The 19,471-nt window shown below is 50.5% G+C and overlaps 1 protein-coding gene across 1 annotated transcript in view; it reads left to right on the top strand.

The window, feature by feature from the left end:
* Positions 1–19,170, top strand: part of CSF1R (colony stimulating factor 1 receptor) — a 20,160-nt gene extending 990 nt beyond the window's left edge. Inside the window, exons 2-21 of the mRNA XM_009892583.1 lie at positions 4,336–4,581; positions 5,385–5,669; positions 6,208–6,344; positions 7,107–7,266; positions 8,139–8,328; positions 9,381–9,496; positions 9,766–9,886; positions 10,549–10,739; positions 11,351–11,463; positions 13,582–13,708; positions 14,177–14,281; positions 14,604–14,714; positions 14,979–15,141; positions 15,973–16,073; positions 16,219–16,337; positions 17,085–17,207; positions 17,329–17,440; positions 17,748–17,847; positions 18,476–18,581; positions 19,039–19,170. Coding sequence (XP_009890885.1) covers positions 4,336–4,581; positions 5,385–5,669; positions 6,208–6,344; positions 7,107–7,266; positions 8,139–8,328; positions 9,381–9,496; positions 9,766–9,886; positions 10,549–10,739; positions 11,351–11,463; positions 13,582–13,708; positions 14,177–14,281; positions 14,604–14,714; positions 14,979–15,141; positions 15,973–16,073; positions 16,219–16,337; positions 17,085–17,207; positions 17,329–17,440; positions 17,748–17,847; positions 18,476–18,581; positions 19,039–19,170 — 2,858 coding nt within the window. The remainder of the gene's footprint in view (positions 1–4,335; positions 4,582–5,384; positions 5,670–6,207; positions 6,345–7,106; positions 7,267–8,138; positions 8,329–9,380; positions 9,497–9,765; positions 9,887–10,548; positions 10,740–11,350; positions 11,464–13,581; positions 13,709–14,176; positions 14,282–14,603; positions 14,715–14,978; positions 15,142–15,972; positions 16,074–16,218; positions 16,338–17,084; positions 17,208–17,328; positions 17,441–17,747; positions 17,848–18,475; positions 18,582–19,038) is intronic.
* Positions 19,171–19,471: the final 301 nt, after the last annotated feature.

The following is a 19,471-nucleotide window of genomic DNA, read 5'->3' as shown; positions in this document are numbered from 1 at the left end:
AAAGAGTCGGGAAAGTCAGCTGCATTGGCACCTTCTGATGCACCTTGTACCTGGCTGGAGATGCCTGAGGATTGCTGTTTTCTGGTCGTGTGCTGGCATATACAAGAGGGCTGTAGAGCCAGGTGCTGTTTGACCTTGTGATGGAAACAGAACTCGGGAAACCGAAGAGGGAAAGGTGAATATGCCTGGGTTTTGAGGCTGCAGAGACAACCAAGCAGCAATAACCCACCAACCTCAAGAAAGAGTCACTAAGCTTGTTTTGAGGTTTGCAACCAACCAAACGGACAGAAACCAGTATTACTAATCTCATGTCTTAAATGCTGGCAGCCTCTCGGATCTTGTGTGATGCTTTCCTTCATTATCCTTTTGAGGATAATGAGGCTATGGTGGGAAGTCTCCCTCTGGAAGGTGACAGTCCAGTGGGGAAAGCATTCAGCACATGGGAGGGAGGCAGTGTATCCCTCTTGAGCCACTGCAGCGTTCGTATTTTCAGCCCAGGAAACTTGCATCCTCCTTGCTGTTGCCCTGCGTGGTGTTTCACTTCAAGTCATGTCTTTGATATGCTGAGCAGGCTTTTTCCAGGTCTGCTGTGCTGGGAAACTGGGTTGTGAAGGCTGCAGGGTTTGAAATTTCTCATGGTGTGTTTTTTTGTTTTTTTGTTTTTTTAAAGAAAATAGGGACTAGGCAGGTCTGATGTAGATTTGTATGAGATCATAATGATATCTGTCAGGATCTCTCCCAAGGTTCCTTGAGGCACTGAACGATGCAGGTCACTAGCTGTGACATCCTCGTCAGGCGCTGTCTGCTATGTCAGGGTGTTAGACACACATTTGTCTGAGTACCATCACTGTTGGCCATCTGCAGCACAAAGCTGCAGCATGCCAAGGTTGTCCAAAGCAATAGCCTCAAACTGGAGTCAGAGCCTGAGTTCTTCTGCCCCTTGGATTGCAAGTGCATCTTCTGAGAGTACCCAGGGCTGATGTGGTATGACTGTTGTGATCTGGGCTTTTGCTGGAGGAGTGTCAGGGGCTCAAATCCCGGCTTCAGATCAAGCAGAGGAAAGACGTGAAACCTGATCAGCTCACATCTGTGGTCTTGGCCATCTTGAGAGGTTTTCCCGGGGTTTCTTTTGTCTTCTTGTTGGGGATCAATCTAAACCTCTGAGGCAGAAGCCCCAAGCAGAGATGTGATGAGCACCCTTTTCCCCTCCTCCTGCCCCCTACATACTGTAGGTGACTCTGGGGAAGGTGTCCTCCGAAACCAAGCTTTTCCTTGCCAGCACTGAGGGGGGAGCAAGGGGTGCTCAGGTCTGCTATGGGTCTCTCCCTGGGCCAGACCTTATCCTTGTTATCCCCCAGGACAAAGTCATGGTCCTGATAACTGGCTTCTGTGGTAAGGTTCTTGAGCCTCTCTGTCTTACCAGCCCTCACTTCTCCTTCCTCACTGTTTCCAAACCCTCAGCAGAGGAAAGTAATGTTTTGGCTGGCATGGGAGAAGCAGGGACAGAGCCTGCAGCTGTAACTAGAGGTCATGGTTACACAATCCAAGTGTGGTAAAACCTTTGTCCAGCAGTTACTGGCAATGCTGCGGAAGCTGCTGGAGAGCAGCGGAGAGACATCCCTGGGCTTCGTGCAAGATTGCACGCTGGTCAGCAGGGAGAAAGCCTCCCCCAGCGGCTCTGCTTCCCCATTCTGGAAAAGGACCCACTGGTCTGACTCATCTGCCAGCACACACAAAGGAGTGAACACTTGGGTGGCCTTCACCTAGTATTGTCCTGCATTTAGTGTGGTGGTAGTGCCATTGACAGGAGTCTCCAGTGAGAGCTTGAAGGCTGCTGGCTTCTTCACTGTTATGGAGAGCATCTATCCTGAGCCTCTTCTGGCCATAGTGTCTCAGTAGTAACTGGAGGTTGATGACAAGGACGGGAAGTGACATGACTCTTGTTTTTCTTGTCCTCCTGCTGTGGCCAAACCAAGGACCAGTTACAACATGGTCTTTCCCCGAGCCAGTTTGAATGCAGCTCTGAGTTGGAGCTTGGCTCCCTTATCAAATGGTGCTGAAGCCCTGGATGCGGAGGGGGAGCTAAGGCAGAGAGTAGGGGAGGGAAAAGCATCCAGTGACAGAGAGTTAAAGCAACAGAAACATGTCAAGTCCTGCTCGAAAACACGGCTTAGCAAAAAGGGAGGAACGTTGTACTTCAGATATGTGGAAAATGTGGCTTTATAAAGGATTCTGGGATATGTTTTTCTCCACTCTGGGAATAAATGAGGCTTTTCCTGTTTCCACAGAAAGATAAAAGCATCACACACGCACAACAAAAAAAAAAAAAACCAAAAAAACCCAACAAAGCAACAGGGAGATAAAATGTCAAATATTCCATGCTCCAAAGTTCCCTGTTCTCTGCTTTTTCCCTCAGGGCCAGTTAGTTTGGTCCAGGCCTTGTTTGGGTTTTCCTGGACAACTGCATTGTTGTCACGCACTAGCAGTGCTTTCCAGGGCCTTGGGTCTCATGTTCTCAACCCTTGGTTGCATGGAGGGAGGCTTCAGCCCAAGACTGCTTAAATAATGCTTTCGGAGCTCTGATGGATGGGCTCTGGTGTTACAGCCCTGAGCAGGGCTGATAGTACAGGATGCACATCCGTACCTCAGGCAGTCGTTCTGACCAAGCGAGACCTGTGAGCGGGGCTGGGTGAGGACAGGTATGGGCTGCTTCTGTTAGCTGCCTTATAGAAATGGTGTGCAGTGTCCAAGGCAGCACCTGGGAACAGATGTGCGTTAAGCTTTCTTTTCTATCTGTGGCCATAAGCAGCCTTCCCTTCTCTCCTCCCTGCAGCAGGTTTGGGCAGTGAAGGGCTCTAACATCTGGCTACTGCCCCCCCTTCCCCTGAAGGATGTGCAAGTGCAGCTGGACTAATAGTGCCATCATATGCTGTCTTGCCCTCTCCCATTTCCTGATGATTGGGGTTTTTATGTTCATTTCAACAACAAACCTCTCAACTAAAGAGCTCCTGTGAGTCCAGAGCAGTCTGCTGCAGAGTTTGAGGCATCACAAGACCAAACTCAGCCTCCTTTTTTTTTTTTTTTTTTTTTTTTTTCCCTGCTGCCACCACTCCAGAGCAGCACTGCCTGCAGTGACCTCCTCCATGAAGAGCAATAGATTGATAAATTGGGCAGCTACCCTTCCACTTGTTACTATTTGAACCTGGGTGTGTGTCCCTTTAAGATGTGAGGATGGATTAGCAAAAGGGAAGGAAAGCAGAAGTGGGAGAATAGCCCTGGATAGGGGCTGGAGGGGGGTGCAGAGCCCCCTGAGCACAGATAGCCATTTGCAATGTGTTTCTTGTCCTCCCCGAAGGCCTGGCGTGGGGGTGGCAGTACTGCTTCTTCCCCCGCCCCACGGCACTGATTCATTTCTCACTTCCCCCCACCCTAAATATAGGTGGTGACTCAAAGAACTCGCTGATGTGGCAAAATAGGGGAAAAAAATATTTCCCTCTGACACTAAGGGCTGGAGTGGGACCCTGGTTCCCCTTTATTCAGTCAGCAGGGAAGCCATCTTCAAAGTAGAGATGGTATCAGAAATCTAGCTGGGTTGCAATGGCAGCATCAGCATGGCCTGGTGGGCTGTATGTACAACTGCAGTTTCCTGAGCCATTCAGCTTTCCTGTGCCTCAGTTTCCCACCCCCAAATATGAATAATGATGCTGACTCGCTTCATAATGTTTTGATCACGTCTGTGAGGAAGACACACTGACTCTATGATAAGGCATAAGTAGTTGTCCTTCAAAATCTACTGCTCAGCAACCAAAAAGTCAGTCTTCCCAAAAGGCACGCACTGACCTCCGGGCTCTGTAGAAGCTTTCCGGGTCTGTTCTAACTCATCACAGCACCAATGCAACAAAGAGAGCCCCATCCGTTAGACTTGGCTTAAACATCACCAAATGGTGTTATGGGCTAACCAAGTTCATATAGTAGCTCCAGCTCTGCCACAAGGGGAAAACTGTTGCAAGAAGAGGCAAAACCCAACAGGAATAATTTCCAAACTAGCATCTGTCCTAATCAGCTCCAGATGATTGGTTTTTTCTGTCCCAGTGCTCTAAATGGTCACATACCATTTTTCCTCTCTCCCCTGACATTAATTCTGTGGAGTATCAGGCCATATCGGTCTGGCGGTGTAGAGGATAGCTGGAGCGATACAAGCCAAAAAGCTACTTTGAATCCCAAGCCAAATCTCCTCCTGATGCCGAGTTACTCCATGCTTAGCAATGTGAACTCCAACAGAGCATCATTAGGGATCATTTTTGCACACTCGCTCTTTCTCTTTTTCCTTTGTAGGCTCAGCATCCCCAGTGATCAGCCCTGACCTCCCTGCTCTGGTTGTCAACACTGGCAATCCAGTGGTCTTGCACTGCTCAGGAGAGTCTGAAGTTGAATGGAAGAGCCGAAAGGGTACATTCAGCAGCCACAACAGCAGCATGCTCAGTATTCCCAAGGCCACTTACCGGGATACGGGCACCTATAAGTGCGCTTATGTCAACAGCAGTGACAAGAGCATTGCAAGTGTGCATCTGTTCGTGCGAGGTAACTGAGTTTCCCTCTTCCTACATATGCTGGCAGAACAGCCTCCTTTCATTTCAGAGGTCTTCTCTACGTCTGTGATTGTGTGTGTGTTTGGGGGAGCAGTGCAAGCTCCTACTGGGGCAGTGGCTCACGCACAAGCTCGTAAGCCCACATACAGTGGGGTCCCGTGGCTGAAGCACTGGTGTAGAGTACAAAGCATCTACACTTCATGCATATCTGTCAACGGCCTGGACCTCTCCCTCCGCTTACCTTAGCTTCCCTTCCTGAAAAAACAAGGATGAAAGTCTGTTTGGTGTTATAATGAGCAGTGAGATCTGGAAATCGGAGAACCGTATTGCCAGTACCCCAGATAAGGGAAAGTCCCATGAATCACATCCTCACAATGTGACCTGAACCCCACATATTCTTTCACCCCAGAAGAAGGTATGCTGTGGTAGCTCCACCATTGAGTTCACCCCTTCCCTTGTACCAGAGATACTGCCCTGGACAGGGAAGCTGCAGGTCTGATAAATAAAACTAACACCATGGTGAAAAGTTTAATTAGAGGTAAGCATGCTTCTCAGGCTCTCTTGCCTATGTACATTTCTGAGTTGATTGCTGTGCTCTCCTCAAATGCCTTAGCTGGATTTGGGCTTGTCGTGTGAGTTTTTGGAGGCTGAGTCAGGCAGGCGTTGAGCAGGGCTGCCCCAGCATCGAACTCCCACTGGGCAGCAACGCTGGAGACTTGCCTTTGCTGGAATGTGTTTCTCAGCTTCAGTGCATTTTCTGATCCCGTTCTCTGGCCTACCTTATTTCCTCCACAGATCCCAGTAACGTGTGGTACACCCCAACTTTCAGGATCTTCGTGACCAAAGGTGGTAATGCGGAGCTCCCCTGTCTCATTACGGCCCCCGAGTATGGATCCAGCGTGACTCTGATAAGGGATGACGCCTCTCATCTCTCACCCGGGACCAACTACTCTTTCAGTACTGAGAAAGGAATAACACTATACAATGTGCAAAGCAAGCAGAAAGGCTCTTACCGATGCCAAGCAGTGATAAATGGAAAAATACAGATGTCATCAAGAATAAGACTGATTGTGGAAGAAGGTAAAGGATTCGGGTTGCTGCTGCCCTCAGGGAGACAGCAATAGCTAAGCTGGCCACAATAGGGAGTTAAGGAAAAGCTCCTCGCTAGTATTAGGGAAGACCTTCTGAAGCTGCAGTCTTTAAAGGGTATTTAATGGAGGTAAAATTCCATCAGCTTCTAGCAAGTTGGCTCCTTCAGGTGCGTCTCCATGGGTTTAGCAGTCTTCAAATCTTTGCAGGCACCATCACAGAATAGAGGAATATAGTCCCTGATGTTCTGCAAGTCCTCAGGCTCTGATGCTCAGGACGTAACCACGGCAGAAGGATCCCCTTCCCTTTCAACCCCCAGTGCTGACTGCTGTGCTCTCCCTGACCTGTACTGCTTCCCACAGACACCTGCACAAAAAGGAGCGATGATCCCTAGGGAAGGAGAAAGCTAGGGGTAAAGAGACTGCAGACAATGGAAAGGAGAAGGTAGCCAGGCCCTGGGGAGTCTCCAAACCACAGAGGGTCACTGAACCAGCTAATGTTGAGTCTTTCCCTGCTTGCCTTTGTGTAGCACTGGAGAAACCTGTGTCAGTGACGATGGACCCTGTAGACCATGTGCGAATCGTGGGCGAACCTTTCAAAGTCACTTGCAGAGTAATTGCTCCTTCCCACAAGTATGACATCAGATGGGTGACAGCAGCAAAGAATGTAAGTTGTGCAGCTTCAAGGGGGATATAGGGCTTTCCTGGAAACTGGGAGACATAGGGTGGTAAGAACTGCTAAGACCCAATCCACCTGCAGCAAAGCCTCGAACAACCCAACCAAAGCAGCTATTCAAACAGGCGGTAGAAATCCGAATATGGCCATCCTTTCCTTGGGATGACACAGGGTTAAGAAACACCTGCCCACTGTCAGGATCTTGCTGCAAGAGAGAATGAAAGTATGGCGTTTCAGCTGAGTTCGTTGAGCAGGAGCCACAGTACCTACTAAGGCAATACTTTCCCACCCAGCCCTGCCAGGGCTTGCAAAGCAGCAGACGTGTTCAGGACACACAGTTCCCCAGAGAATAGATACGGGTGGAGACAGGGAATGCATTTCAAAATCTCTGTTGTGCAGACTTTTAACTGCTAGGTGGCTAGGTAAGGTTTGCTAGCTGTCCTTCTTATATCTGACGCCTTTATTAAGGAGTTGAAATAACATAGAAGATATGTTTGGATCACATAATGTAAGGCCAACTTGCAGTCAGAAGGCTGACAATAATTATAACCCTAACTGCTGTGGAGTATCTGCCCTGAATACTTAGGTTTAATACGTGTCTTGGTCTCCACACAGATGGCTTTCAGTGGTGGGAGCTCTACAACAAAGTTCAGTAGCCCAGAATGGGAGGGGGTGGGTATATTTGTTGTAAATATTCATTTCTATCTTCTGCCCTTCCAAGAAAGTGCCTGACGTTCCCTCCCTGCCTGACAGGTCAGGAGAACTAAAAACCCTAGCTTTGAAAATGAGAACTACGTCATCAGTGACATCTTGTCCGTTCCAGCGGTGACCATGGAAGACAGTGGGAAATACACTTGTATAGCTAACAATTCCGCAGGACTCCGGAATGCCTCCACAATGCTTCAGGTAGTAGGTGAGTGCTTGCCCAAAAGACCAGGAAGGTGTGGGCTGAATCACACCTAGCCTTGAGTATTTGCCACTTCTGCCTCCATCTTGTCCCTAGCTTTGCTGGAAACATCATTCTCACTTGTGCCTGAAGGCTCACATGAGAACTGTGGAGCTGCCAGGAAAGGAACTGGTGTTCCCTTCACATCTTGAGGGGCAGGAGGACATTTTTTTGGATTCTGGATGAAAAATCAGAAAGCTCTTCTCAGTTTCTGTGTGTTTATAAACAGCTTTGTTTCAAAGTATCTCATCAGGTCCCATGGTTTTGTGCACGTTCAGGTTCCTCAGATGGTACCAAACCTGATCTTCTCTTACAGTGGGCAGTACGTCATTCTCCCAGTCCCCGTCCTTGCCTTCTGCGACTTGGGCAGCGTGACTAGATGTATCTCAAGATGGAAAATTCATCCTCACAGCTTGTAGGCTGGGATTTGCTGGATGACCCAAAGCCGCTGCATACCATGGCTCGGAAAGAGGGCTTGGTCTGAGTTGTTTCCGAGTGAGAAGCCAGGAGTTTAGCTGAGGGACCTGTCTTCTATGGACGGTCAGGAGATACAGCTTTAGCCTCATTGCTTATTAGAATACAGCATGTAAAACATCTTTCCCCGTGAGAGTTCACTAATATATTCTAGCTCTCCTCTGGCACAGTGTAATCCATGCTGCCATGACAAAGCAGCAACTTAAAAAGTACTCCTTTGGCAGTATCATCTGGGTAATGCCTCATTCCCTCCTGCAGTCTCCCAGCTGCCCTTTCCAATAATGCTCCGTTTATGAAGCTGGTATAAGCTTGTTTCAGGTCTCTGGACATGCCTGCTGATGGTCATGCTCTCCTCCATCCTGCAGAGAGAGGTTATGTGTTCCTGACCCCAGTGCAAGCCACCAGCCAGGAGGTTGCTTTGGGAGAGAGTCTGAAGCTGCAGGTCCACATTGAGGCTTACCCAAAACTTCACCACTGGGGCTGGGAGCACACGAACCCCTTGAAGAACTCTGGGAGTACCACATTCGAGGGCGATATGGTCTCTGGAAATAACTGGTATGTGCTCGCTCACTTCTACGCTGACCGTGGCTTATTTCCAGCAATGGTTTCCTGGTGAGACAGGCAGACCCCATGCTACTGGCTCACGGAAAAGTCTCTGGTTTTAGAGGGGAACTGTTCTGCCTTTCTGTCTTCTCCTTCCAGTATTATTAGCAAACCACAGTGAGCAGGTCTGATCGGGTCAAGGAGGACAGCACCTCTGTCGAACTTGGCAGCCTTCTCTTTAGAAAACCTTGTGGAAGGTGCTATCGCATTTATGGTCTGGTTGTTCAAGTTTGCACTTTTCTTGCAGGAATAAATTGCAGGGGTGGATGAACAGTACAAAAAACTAAATCCTCTCACTGATCTTCAGACCTGTCCCATTCTCCACAGTCTGGAGAGTGTATGTACTGAGTGGCATTGTATGTCCCGTGTCAAGAGAAGCCAGAAGCATTGCTATGTGGATAAGACCTAATGGAGGGCACAGCCCTGCTCTTCCAAAGCCTACAGCCAACTGAGGCCAAAAGGAGACTGAAACAAAGAGAATCGTTCCATTTGGTGGGGAGTTTTGGCAATTCCCCTTTCATTTTCTTAGAAACCCAAAATAGTCCACAAGAGGAACTGTGCCACTCAGCAAGCATGATGGCTTTAGGGCAAACTCTTTCTTGCATTGGGGTCTGAGAAATGGGCTGGGGGCAGAGGGGACTGGGAACTACAGACCGTGACTTGATGGGCTACAAAATGGGAGGAATTCCGTCAAAGGCAGGAGGACCAGCACCCTCTGGCCCTTCAAATGCAAAGATTTAGATGTTAAACTCTCCTTTCTTTCTGAACATTCACCCACCTGTAGCCCTTCAGAAGTGCTGTGCACTTGGTGGCAAAAGGTCTTTCTTCTCGGGAAGATCAGAAGCAAGTAGCAGATTCCCCTCATGGGCTGGGATCAGTGCTGGGAAGTGTTCGCCCACTCCTGGGCGCAGAAAGCAGCTGCATCTCACTGAGCAAAGACTGTGAGTGCTTGAGTTCCCTCAGCACAGTTTTCTTCATGGTGTTTACTCTCTCTGTGTCAACAGGTATAACAACACACTCTTCCTGAACCGCCTGCAGGAAGGAGAGGGAGGTCTCTATACATTTTATGCCCTCAACAATGAGACCAATGCCTCAGTTACCTTCAGCATCTCTGTGAAATGTAAGTGCTTGGCATTGCCTGTTCTTTCACTCTGCTTGCCCTGGGGCTGCTGCCCAGCTGGCAGCAAGGAGGGTGGGATACCAGGGTGATTCTAGCTCAATGCCCACAGGAGACACAGCCAGACTGCGTCTGGGACCCAGCCCAAACCTATGCGTAGCACAGAGGTTCCTGGTGTTTTATTGTTGCTCACATTGAAAGTAAATCAGAGCACAGGGAACGTGCTCTTCCTCTGCTCGTAGCATTCACTGTTTATCTGCCTTCCCCAACAGCTCCTCCCAGGGTCTGCAAAATCAAGGTGCCAGCCAATGACTCCAGCATCCTTCAGTGCATGGCCATCGGCTACCCTGCCCCACGCATCGAGTGGTACCAGTGCCCCACTCACTCTGACAGGTAGGAAATGCTCAGTAGGAAATGCACTGGCATTTCTGGAGCAGCACCATGCGGGCTTGCTTACAGGCAATATAGCAGAGCCTGTTCAGTAACAGCAGCAGGGACGTTGCCCTGCTAAAAAAAGAGGTTCCTGGGGACTGTCTGAGGAGAGGGGGCAAGTACTGTTCCTAAAGTCTTGAGCCTGAAGAGTTCAGCCACCTGTGATTCATGTTCTCCCAATGCTTTTCTGAGGAACCTGTGGGTCCTTTGGAGAAGTGCCCTGGTGTAGGTTGCTGTAGAACTACATCCTGGCTGGCCCTAGTCATCTTTCTTGGACCTCCACAGGTCTGAGGCTCGGCAGAGCACAAGCTTACTGAGCTACAGCATGATGGGAGGCAACTGGCGCTGCCTGGACAGGGGTGGTTGTGTCTCAGTACCAGCCCCGTTCAAGGAGGGAACTGCTGCCACAGTTGTAGCCACATAAATGTAGTTAAGTCTCTGTCTATACAGGGTTTTGATGCTCAGAGAGAGATCTTTTAACCGGGCAGTGAGTAACACATCTCACAGAGCTGCAGCCCAGATTCCCGGTGTCTCCGCTCCAGTCTGTTACAGGCACCAATTCACCTTATGAGCAATTGTGCTGCAGAGGAACGCTCATTCTCTCCTGCTTGGTGTCTCTGCAGGTACAACGAGGACTATAGGTTGCTACGGAATGACTCCAGTCCACAGGAGGTGAACATGTTACCCTTCCGAGAGGTGGAGGTGGAGAGCGTTGTACCATTCCAGGAGCTGGGTGCCAATTTCACCTTCTGCTGTGTGGCCATTAATAGAGAGGGGAACGCTTCGGACATGCTTCACTCACTCACCATCACCAGTAAGATACAAACCGGTAGCTTGGCAGAGTGGGGGAGAATCTGGGGGCTTTGGGGAATCTGTACATATATCCCTGCTGTTTTGCAAGAGAGGTGGAATAGATTCCGGAAGCCCTCTGTCTTCACAGGAGGTGGGAGGCTTTGGTATTTGCCAGTCCGAGGAGCCATGTGGGAATTTCAGGCTGGGTATGGCGTGGTGTCAAAGGCTGAGCTGTGCCATGAACACCCTATAACTGCAGGACCAAGCTCCAGGGCGCAGCGCTGCCAGCCGTTGCTCAGCCCACTGGAGTCCAGGGGTTGCATCTTTTGACGGGCTTGTTCTCGCTGCACAGATTTTGGCCCCCAGTCAGTCTGACCTGCGCCTGGTGCTGTTTGTGTGGACATTGGGGTGGATGGGGTGGTGGACGGGGGGAACCATTGCATGAATTTGGTATCAAGAACTTCCCTCAGTTCCCAGCAGCTCTTTTGGGTGTCTCCGAGGCCAGTGCTGTGTTGCGTTGCGTACAGGGGAAGCCTAAGTGAACAGCTGGGCAAAATGTACTCAGAGATGGAATTGAAACAGGAACGTTTTACCCATCCCTGTTTTTTGGTTTTTGTTTTTCTTCTCCTCCAGGAAGTGTCATGGCCCCCCCAAACAAACTCTTCAGCCCCATTCTCTCCACCTGCATAGGCACATCGGTCCTGCTGCTCCTCCTGCTCCTCTTCCTCCTCTACAAGTACAACCAGGTCAGATTCCTTGTTGCACAGCAAGGGCTGCAGGGGCTGCCCAGCCTCAGAGACCATGCTGCCTCTGGCTGGCAGCCACAGGCAGGGAGCATTCAGCTCGGAAGTACCAGGCAAGCCATCTCCCTCAGCTCCGCTGCCCCCCAACTTCCCCCAGGAGTTGCCGGCTGCAGGGCAAGGCTCATGCATCACACCCGCTGTGTTCACGCCTCTCCCATGCTGCTCAGTCTTGTAGCCCAGAGGTCCACGTGGATATTCCTTGGTACCAGACGAAGGTGCTCACTCTGTGCTGCCAATTGCAGCTGGTTTTGCTCTGGTCACCAGGAATCCATGGAGTAAATTAAGGAGAGAAAAAAAAAAAAATAGTTTGCAACTTGCATCTATATTTTATTCTGCTCCCTGCTTTATAAAAAGCTGTCTTTATGGAGGAACAGGATGATGTTAGAAGGCGTTTGTCTCCAGGAAGACTTGGTCACTATTTTTAAACAAGAACTTGCCCCATTTTCTCTGCAAGACTCACTTTCGGCATTTGGATTCCTTCTCAGTTGTTTCCATAAACTGTACCAATCAATAGCCACCTCTGCTTCATCAGTGGGTGGAAAATCTCCTGGTTTTCAGCTCTCCCTTTTGGCACTCTTCCTTCGACAGCCGATCAAGGCTGCAAATTTTGCAGTGAAGTTCTGGTGCTGGTTGTCAGAAGATCCAGCAAAGCCTTCTCCCAAACAAGCACCTACAGCTTTACACGCAGAGCTGTCTTGGGCCAGTAGTCTGGAGACCGAGAGGTGGATGGATGTTTAAGCACAGCTCTGAAGAAATAGCTTTCAGGAAGGCCTTGCAAGCCCAAGAGAGGCAGGATATGTTTATAAATAATCTTATCTACCTCAGCCATGGGCTTCTTAAGCCATTGCTGATTCCTGCAGTGCTAGGTAAATCGTGGCGCAGAAAGCAGCGGTGCTTACCCTCTGGGAGTAGAAGAGCAACCAGAGTGCATACGGCGTTCTTTATGAGGGACCTCCACCAGAAACTGTGCTGCTTGGAGCATCCTATCTGGGCCTTTTTCAGCAGCCTGCATGGGCACGAATGTTTAATTCTCAGGCAAATAAAAGAGAAAAACAGTGTGGGGGAGAAAACAAACAGATGTTTTGCCTCAAAACTGCAGATCTGTTTGCCTCAGTTTTGGTCCCTCATGCCTGAGCTAACCTAGCTTTGAGCATCTACCCATACGCTGCATCTTTCTCTGCAACTCTCCAGGGGAAGTGGTGAGGAGAAGCGTTTCAGCGCACAACTCCCGGTAACGTGATTCATCACAGCCACGGTCATTCCACCCATGCTTCCCTGTGTCTTTCTTGATGGATCGGGGACCACCTTTGCCACTCCGGTTGCAGGTCCTTCCCTGTCTCCTTGTACAGGAGCAAAGGCCGCACGCAGTATTCTCATGCCAAGCTATTTCACTGCCTTTCTCTGTATTTGTGCCTCCAGCCTGTCTCCTTAGCCCTCTCAACATGCATGACAACCCCCAACACAAGCTGGCAACTGCCCCTCCCCACAGCCTCCAGCACTGCTTCTCTCTGTCCTTGCCTGGTTACTTCTGGCATGAGATTCATGGAAAAGAGAAGAAATTCTTACTTCTCTTTCTCCATTTCTTTTTTTTTTTTTTTTTTTTTTTTTTTTTTTTTTTTTGGCCCTGTAAGAGAAGAGGTGCTGGGCCAGCTCCACTGTTCTGCTGTGCTCAGCAACCCAGGGTACCAAGGAAAGAGACACGGCGGGGACATCTCCCTCCAGCAGTAGCTGGGCACTGTCAGCCATGGGGCTGGTGGGACGTGCTGGCTCTCCCAGCTCTGCCATCCCACGTGGGGGCAATGGGCTACTTCAAGTGAAAGATGCAAGAGAGCCTCCCTCCATCATGGGTGACAACCTGGGGGGACTTGATAACAGCAAAGGGACCAGGCTGTCCAGACAAAGCCTCTCTCACTCAGTCCGGGTCAAAAGCAAGAAATATTTGATGGGCTGAAACCTAAGTGTTCCCTCTATGCCTGGAGGGTGAGAGCTAGAGTGCATGCTGGGACTGGGGAAGCACCAGGACTTGAGGAACACTGAATAACTGGAGTCTCTCCCTTACAGAAACCCAAGTACCAGGTGAGGTGGAAGATCATTGAGGCCTGTGAAGGGAATAACTACATCTTTATTGATCCCACTCAGCTGCCATACAATGAAAAATGGGAGTTTCCCAGGAATAACCTCCAATTTGGTAAGAAACCTTCCTTGCTGCTTGCTTGGTGGCATCCAGCTCACCACAGAGCTGAAATGCTCCAAAGGGCAGAGCCAAAACAACTGGCCAACATCCTTAACCAAGCCTTGCTGCCCTCTTCCACACCGGGTGGCAAACGCTAGGGTACAACCTCCCTCCAGCCCTTCCTTGCTCCAAGGAAGGTTGAGAGGATCACGTCCCTCCTCTTGCAACTGGGGTCATTCCTAATGCATAGAGCTGGTGAGCCCATGTTTGGACAGGGCCTCTTTTGTACCACATTTGCTCACGGTAGAGTTCCCCTCAGATGTTAAGCAGCTCCTGACTAAGGGATGTGTCATTTTGTCTGTGCTTAGCAGGAATCCCCACCCACCAGCCATCCTCCTCAAGGCTGTGCACAGGACAACTGTTCAATCTCTTTCTATGAAGCATCTCATAAGCACTTCTTTTTTTTTTTTTTCCCCTCTACAGGAAAAACTCTTGGAGCGGGAGCCTTTGGAAAAGTGGTAGAAGCCACCGCTTTTGGGCTGGGCAAAGAAGATTCAGTCCTCAAAGTGGCTGTGAAGATGCTAAAGTGTAAGCCCAGAGCAACTTGCAAAGTCTCAAATCCCCCAAGCTCCTTTGGGCAGGATGTGTTCACCACATGTGTTGGTGCTCCCAGGCTGCAACATCTACTTTTTAGATGTTTCTGTGACAAGTGCTGGGTGCTGGAATCCCACTGCTGTCATTTTTGTGAACACACGTGGCCAAAGACACATACAGTGGACACAGTTTCCTCTCTGAGTGTCTCTCTTTTTGTTCCACCTCTCTGTCTACACCTTTTTCTGTTCTCCCCCTTACTCTCTTTTTTGTCTCTCCCTCACTCCTTCACACAGCCCTGTCCCCTCTTGTCCTGCAGCTTCAGCAGACACGGATGAGCAGGAGGCTCTCATGTCTGAGCTGAAGATCATGAGTCACTTGGGACACCACGAGAACATTGTTAATCTGCTGGGAGCCTGTACCTATGGAGGTAGGATCCCACAGCCCTGCGTCCCCCATGGAACCCTCCCATGGCCAGCTTCTCCGAGGCTGTTACCTCAGTCTCACAACAGAGACAGCTGATGAGCTAGATGGTCTTTCTTGAACCTGGACCTTTGCAAGGGCCTGTGGGCTGGAGGTTTCTGGACATGCTTATGTGCAGTATGGGTTCTGCTGCCCCTCCCAGGGAAAGCAATCCTCAGGACGGGTCACAGTAGTATCGCTTCTTAATGAGCCCTTTCTGCCTCTCTCCCAGGCCCGATCCTCGTCATCACCGAGTACTGTCGCTACGGAGATCTGCTGAATTTCCTGCGGAAGAAAGCTGAATCCATAATTATCCAGGATTCTGCCCTGGACACCTCTTTAGACAGCACCGCTGATTACAAAAATGTTGACCTAGAGAAGAAATACATCCGCAGGTAAAAGCAGAGTTCTGATGGCCACAGGACTGAGCAATGCAGGGCCTGGGTACTTGCTGGGAAAAGCATGCGGAGGGCTGTGCTGGGGAGAGATTAAGGCTAAAGGTCTGGGGGCTTGCAGAATATGAGGTTGTAAAAGCCGCTAGGGATCTATGTGTTTAGACTTGGTTACACTCTCAAGTTTTTCAAAGTCTTTGACAGCAGTCATTGAATATCCCACAATAAATCCAGGTTTCGATCCAGTCTGCCCTCCCACAATCTGGAATCAGAACTTTCGGGCTTCCTGCGGGCAGGAGTTGCATCTGAGTTGGGCATGTGAGTTTTGTAGGACAAGAGGCTGAGTGCTCCCCATCAGCCAAGGGCAGTCAGTCCTTTTACCAAAGGGGAGCAGTGCTTGAAGCCCCATACATAGGCAGTTCCATCTTAACATGAGGAGGAACTTCTTTACTTTGAGGGTAGTGGAGCACTGGCACAGGCTGCCCAGAGAGGTGGGGGAGTCTCCCACTCTGGAGACATTCCAAACCCCCCTGGACGCCGTCCTGTGCAACCTGTTGTAGGTGACCCTGCTCTGGCAGGGGGGTTGGACTAGAAGATCGCCAGAGGTGCCTTCCAACCCTGACCATTCTCTGATTCTGTGATACCACAGGGCATCTAGGTCCCCTTTTTGAATCAGCTTCAACGTTGGCTTTCCCTTTGCCCTCAAGTCTCTAGCTAAGGCACTTCCTGCAGGCAGGGATGTGGTTTCTTCTCTCAGTGGATGTGGAGAAGGGCAGAAGGTACTGCTGGAGGGTTGCTAACAGCCTGCCTCCATCTCTGTTGCTTCTGACTCAGTGACAGTGGCTTTTCGAGCCAGGGTTTGGAAACATATGTTGAAATGAGGCCTGTGTCATCATCATCATCTTCAGCGTCATCAGATTCTGCGCAAGCCAGGGGTGAGTTAAAGGCTCAATTCTGTGTTTTCACGGTTTCTTTATTCTGGCCATCCTGTCTGGTTTAGCCCCATGGAACCAGCATACGGCGTAGCTTGCATTATTTGCCAGGTTTGCAGCAACTCTAAAACTTTGCTTTAAATTTCAGGGAAAAGCTCAGAGGAAGAAGATGAAACCAGGGAGGACCTCCGTCCCCTCAATCTCTCTGACCTGCTACAGTTCTCCAGCCAGGTGGCCCAGGGTATGGCGTTCCTCGCATCAAAGAACGTGAGTACCAAGAGGACATCTGCCCCCAGCACCCCAATTGGGACACGCCAGTCCAACCAGTAGGCACCAGCCATCCTGCCTAGATGAGGCTCATGATGTTTTTAGACAGGGTGGCCAAGCTCAAGCAAGTGGCTGCTGGAAACGGGCCTCTCTGCTCCATTTGTTGGGTTCAGACATGCTGGGCCATGGTCACTGGTGTTCCCTTCAGAGCCTTTGTATCCCACGGGCTCCGGGCAGGGCAGCATTACGGGGGGGACCCCAGGGCTGTGCGTCGTGCTAGTCGCAACGTTTTCTCCCTAGCTTTTACATGAGGGCAGGATGCAAAGCTTTCTCGCATTGGCAGCTTCCCCACTGCCCCAGGGACAAGGAACTGAAAGTGGCCGTTGAGCTGTCGGCCAGCGCTGGCTCACTTGGAGTACCAGAGGGTAACCAACTGTTTCAGAGATGGGGGCACCGTGTCAACAGCCCCTGGCTCTGAGCCTATTCCTGGGGGGGAAGACAACAGCCCCATGAATGATTAAAGGACGGGGCATGAAATGTCACAGTGTCTTAGCGCTGCAAATGAAGTGGTTGGAGGAGAGCCCATGCTCCTTGTACGTGACACAGTGCCTCTCACAGGGGCTTGTCAAGCAGCACATGTTCCTCTTGTCCCTACAAGTGTTTTGGTGACAGGCCCAGGCTGTAGGGAGTTAGCTGGGACTGCTGGGGGACATTGGCTGGGTCTCAGTTGTGCTGTCTTCTCCCCAGTGCATCCACCGCGACTTAGCAGCCAGGAATGTGCTCGTATCAGATGGACGGGTAGCCAAGATCTGCGACTTCGGCCTGGCCCGTGACATCATGAACGACTTGAACTATGTTGTAAAAGGCAACGTAAGTAACTGAAAGGGGGACAAGAGAAGGTACGAGGGAAGGGTGCAGCTGGAGTACGAAGGACAGGGTGTAGCGTAAGCTGCCAGCTTGTCCCAGCCTGCAGGACTCTCTGCTCTTCCAGGCTCGCCTGCCCGTGAAATGGATGGCCCCAGAGAGCATCTTTGATTGCATTTACACAGTGCAGAGCGATGTGTGGTCTTACGGCATCCTTCTCTGGGAGATCTTCTCCCTCGGTAAGAAAGAAGTGAGCTTGTAAACCTGTTTTGTTTTCCATGGCTTACCACTGCTCTAATGCCTCTGCAGAAAAGTTTCCAAGAAAGGAGGAAGATTGACAAAAATCTAGGTTTTATCAGGGTTATAGAACACTGTGAGGGACCATTAAAAACAATGGATCCCGGATGATTGGCTGTAACTCAGAACTCCCTGAGAACGAGTAGGACCGGCTCAGGCGATGCTCCAGCCTGCCTCTTCTCAATCCACGAGGCTGGAATGTCAAAGCCTCTGATCTGAGAGCCGCCTCTGCTCCTGTTACCGTCACAGGTAAAAGTCCATATCCCGGCATGGTGGTGAACAGCAAATTCTACAGCATGGTGAAACAGGGATACCAGATGGCCAGGCCCGACTTCGCCCCCTTGGAAATGTGAGTGGAGATGCCGAGATGCGCACAGCGGGTGACAGGGTGGCTGGAGCCGCTTTGTGGGGGGCGGGCAGGAAGGTGGCACAGGGACCTTGGTCACAGGTCTGCCTGCTCCTTCCAGGTGTGGCTGCCCTTGAGATCCAGGTTGGATCCTACCAGGCTGCTCCTTGCTCCTGTAGGAAAGCAACATCTGGAGCGATCAGTTACAATGGTCCATTCAATATTTCCCGTTTATGGCCAGGAAGGTGGGAGAGCTCGTGTTAGATGCCTACATTCCTGAACTTGGTGGATTTTTCTTTTCTTCAGTCAGCTACTTTTTACCCTAGAACTGAGAGAAGACAAGCTTAAGTAGGTTACAGAAGGGGAATAAGTTTAAGCTTAAAGAAAAAAGTACTGGAGGCATAAAGCCCTTTGTTGATAGATTAGTTTGGTCTATCCACTTCTGCGCCCACTTGTCTCTGGAGCACTGCACGTGCACTGACCATGGGTTTTATAGACAAGAAGACAAAGAATTGCTCAGTAACGTGTGCCTGAAACGCAAAGTGCTGCAGGGAAGAGCCTGTGGGTGCAAACCCTCCTGCAGCTTTGCAGCAGCGCAGTGCAACCGCCCTGTCCCTGTTTGGCTCTGCAGGTACAGCATCATGCAGGCGTGCTGGAGCCTGGAGCCCACCCAGAGACCTACCTTCGACCAGATCGCCTGCTTCATTCAGAAAGAACTGGAGGTGCATAAGGAGCAGGTGAGGACCTTTGGAGAGCAGAAGGGGGAACGGAGACATGCTTTCCCCTTATGTGAGCATAGGTCCTGGACAACTTTCCTGGGGATATCCCTTTAATTGATGGGAGCAGTTTAGTGTTGGTGGCAGGTGCAGAGAGGCATCCAGATTTCCCCATGCTGGAGGGTTAAGTCACTCCCCGCCATGACCAAAGGACACCAAAATACAGCAGTTTTGCAGCAGCCTCCGTGGGCAGCAATATGGGTAGCGAAATGACTACCAGTGCAGCAGCCCTGCCCCATTCCCCTGGATCTGGTGTGCAGCTGGACAAATGGCGCCTGTCCTGCCAGCTAGCCGTACCCTGTGGGCACAGCAAAGGGTAGCCTTGAGTTGGCATCTCCAGCTGGTTGTCCATGCAGAAACAGATGTCATACACCATTGAAGGGACAGAAACACACTTCGGGTTGTTTTCGCTTTGAAGGACTACACCAACCTCCCCTCCACTGCTGAGGAAGACAGCGGCTGTGATACCTCCGGCTGCTGTGAGGAGTCCTGCGAGCAAGAGGAGAGTGGCCAGCCCCTTCTCAAGAGCAACAACTATCAGTTCTGTTAGCTGGTACCATCACCCCGGGGTAGATCTCTGTCCTTCCAGCTCTGCAGAGCGCACAGTTCTGCTCTGCCTGAGCACACAGACACCTTCTGCTTTGGCTCTCCTCTCTGTGCTTTCTGAAGTCACCAACTCCCCCACTGAACGGAGCAACTCAAAACCAAGACTCACCATGGGGTTCCTAAAGTCTTATCTCAAGTGTAGCATAGAGTTGTTAGAATGATAGCACGCTACACCTCTGCAAGGTACAAGAGAGGTCCCTGTCACCTGCCTCCCTACCCCCAGGAGGTGGCGGTGGGGTGTTTGG

The sequence above is a fragment of the Charadrius vociferus genome, unplaced genomic scaffold, assembly GCF_000708025.1.
Source record: "Charadrius vociferus isolate BGI_N301 unplaced genomic scaffold, ASM70802v2 scaffold529, whole genome shotgun sequence".
NCBI classification, from domain to species: Eukaryota; Metazoa; Chordata; class Aves; order Charadriiformes; family Charadriidae; genus Charadrius; species Charadrius vociferus.
The sequence above is the reverse complement of the archived record's forward strand: the minus strand, read 5'-3'. Positions and strand labels throughout refer to the sequence as shown.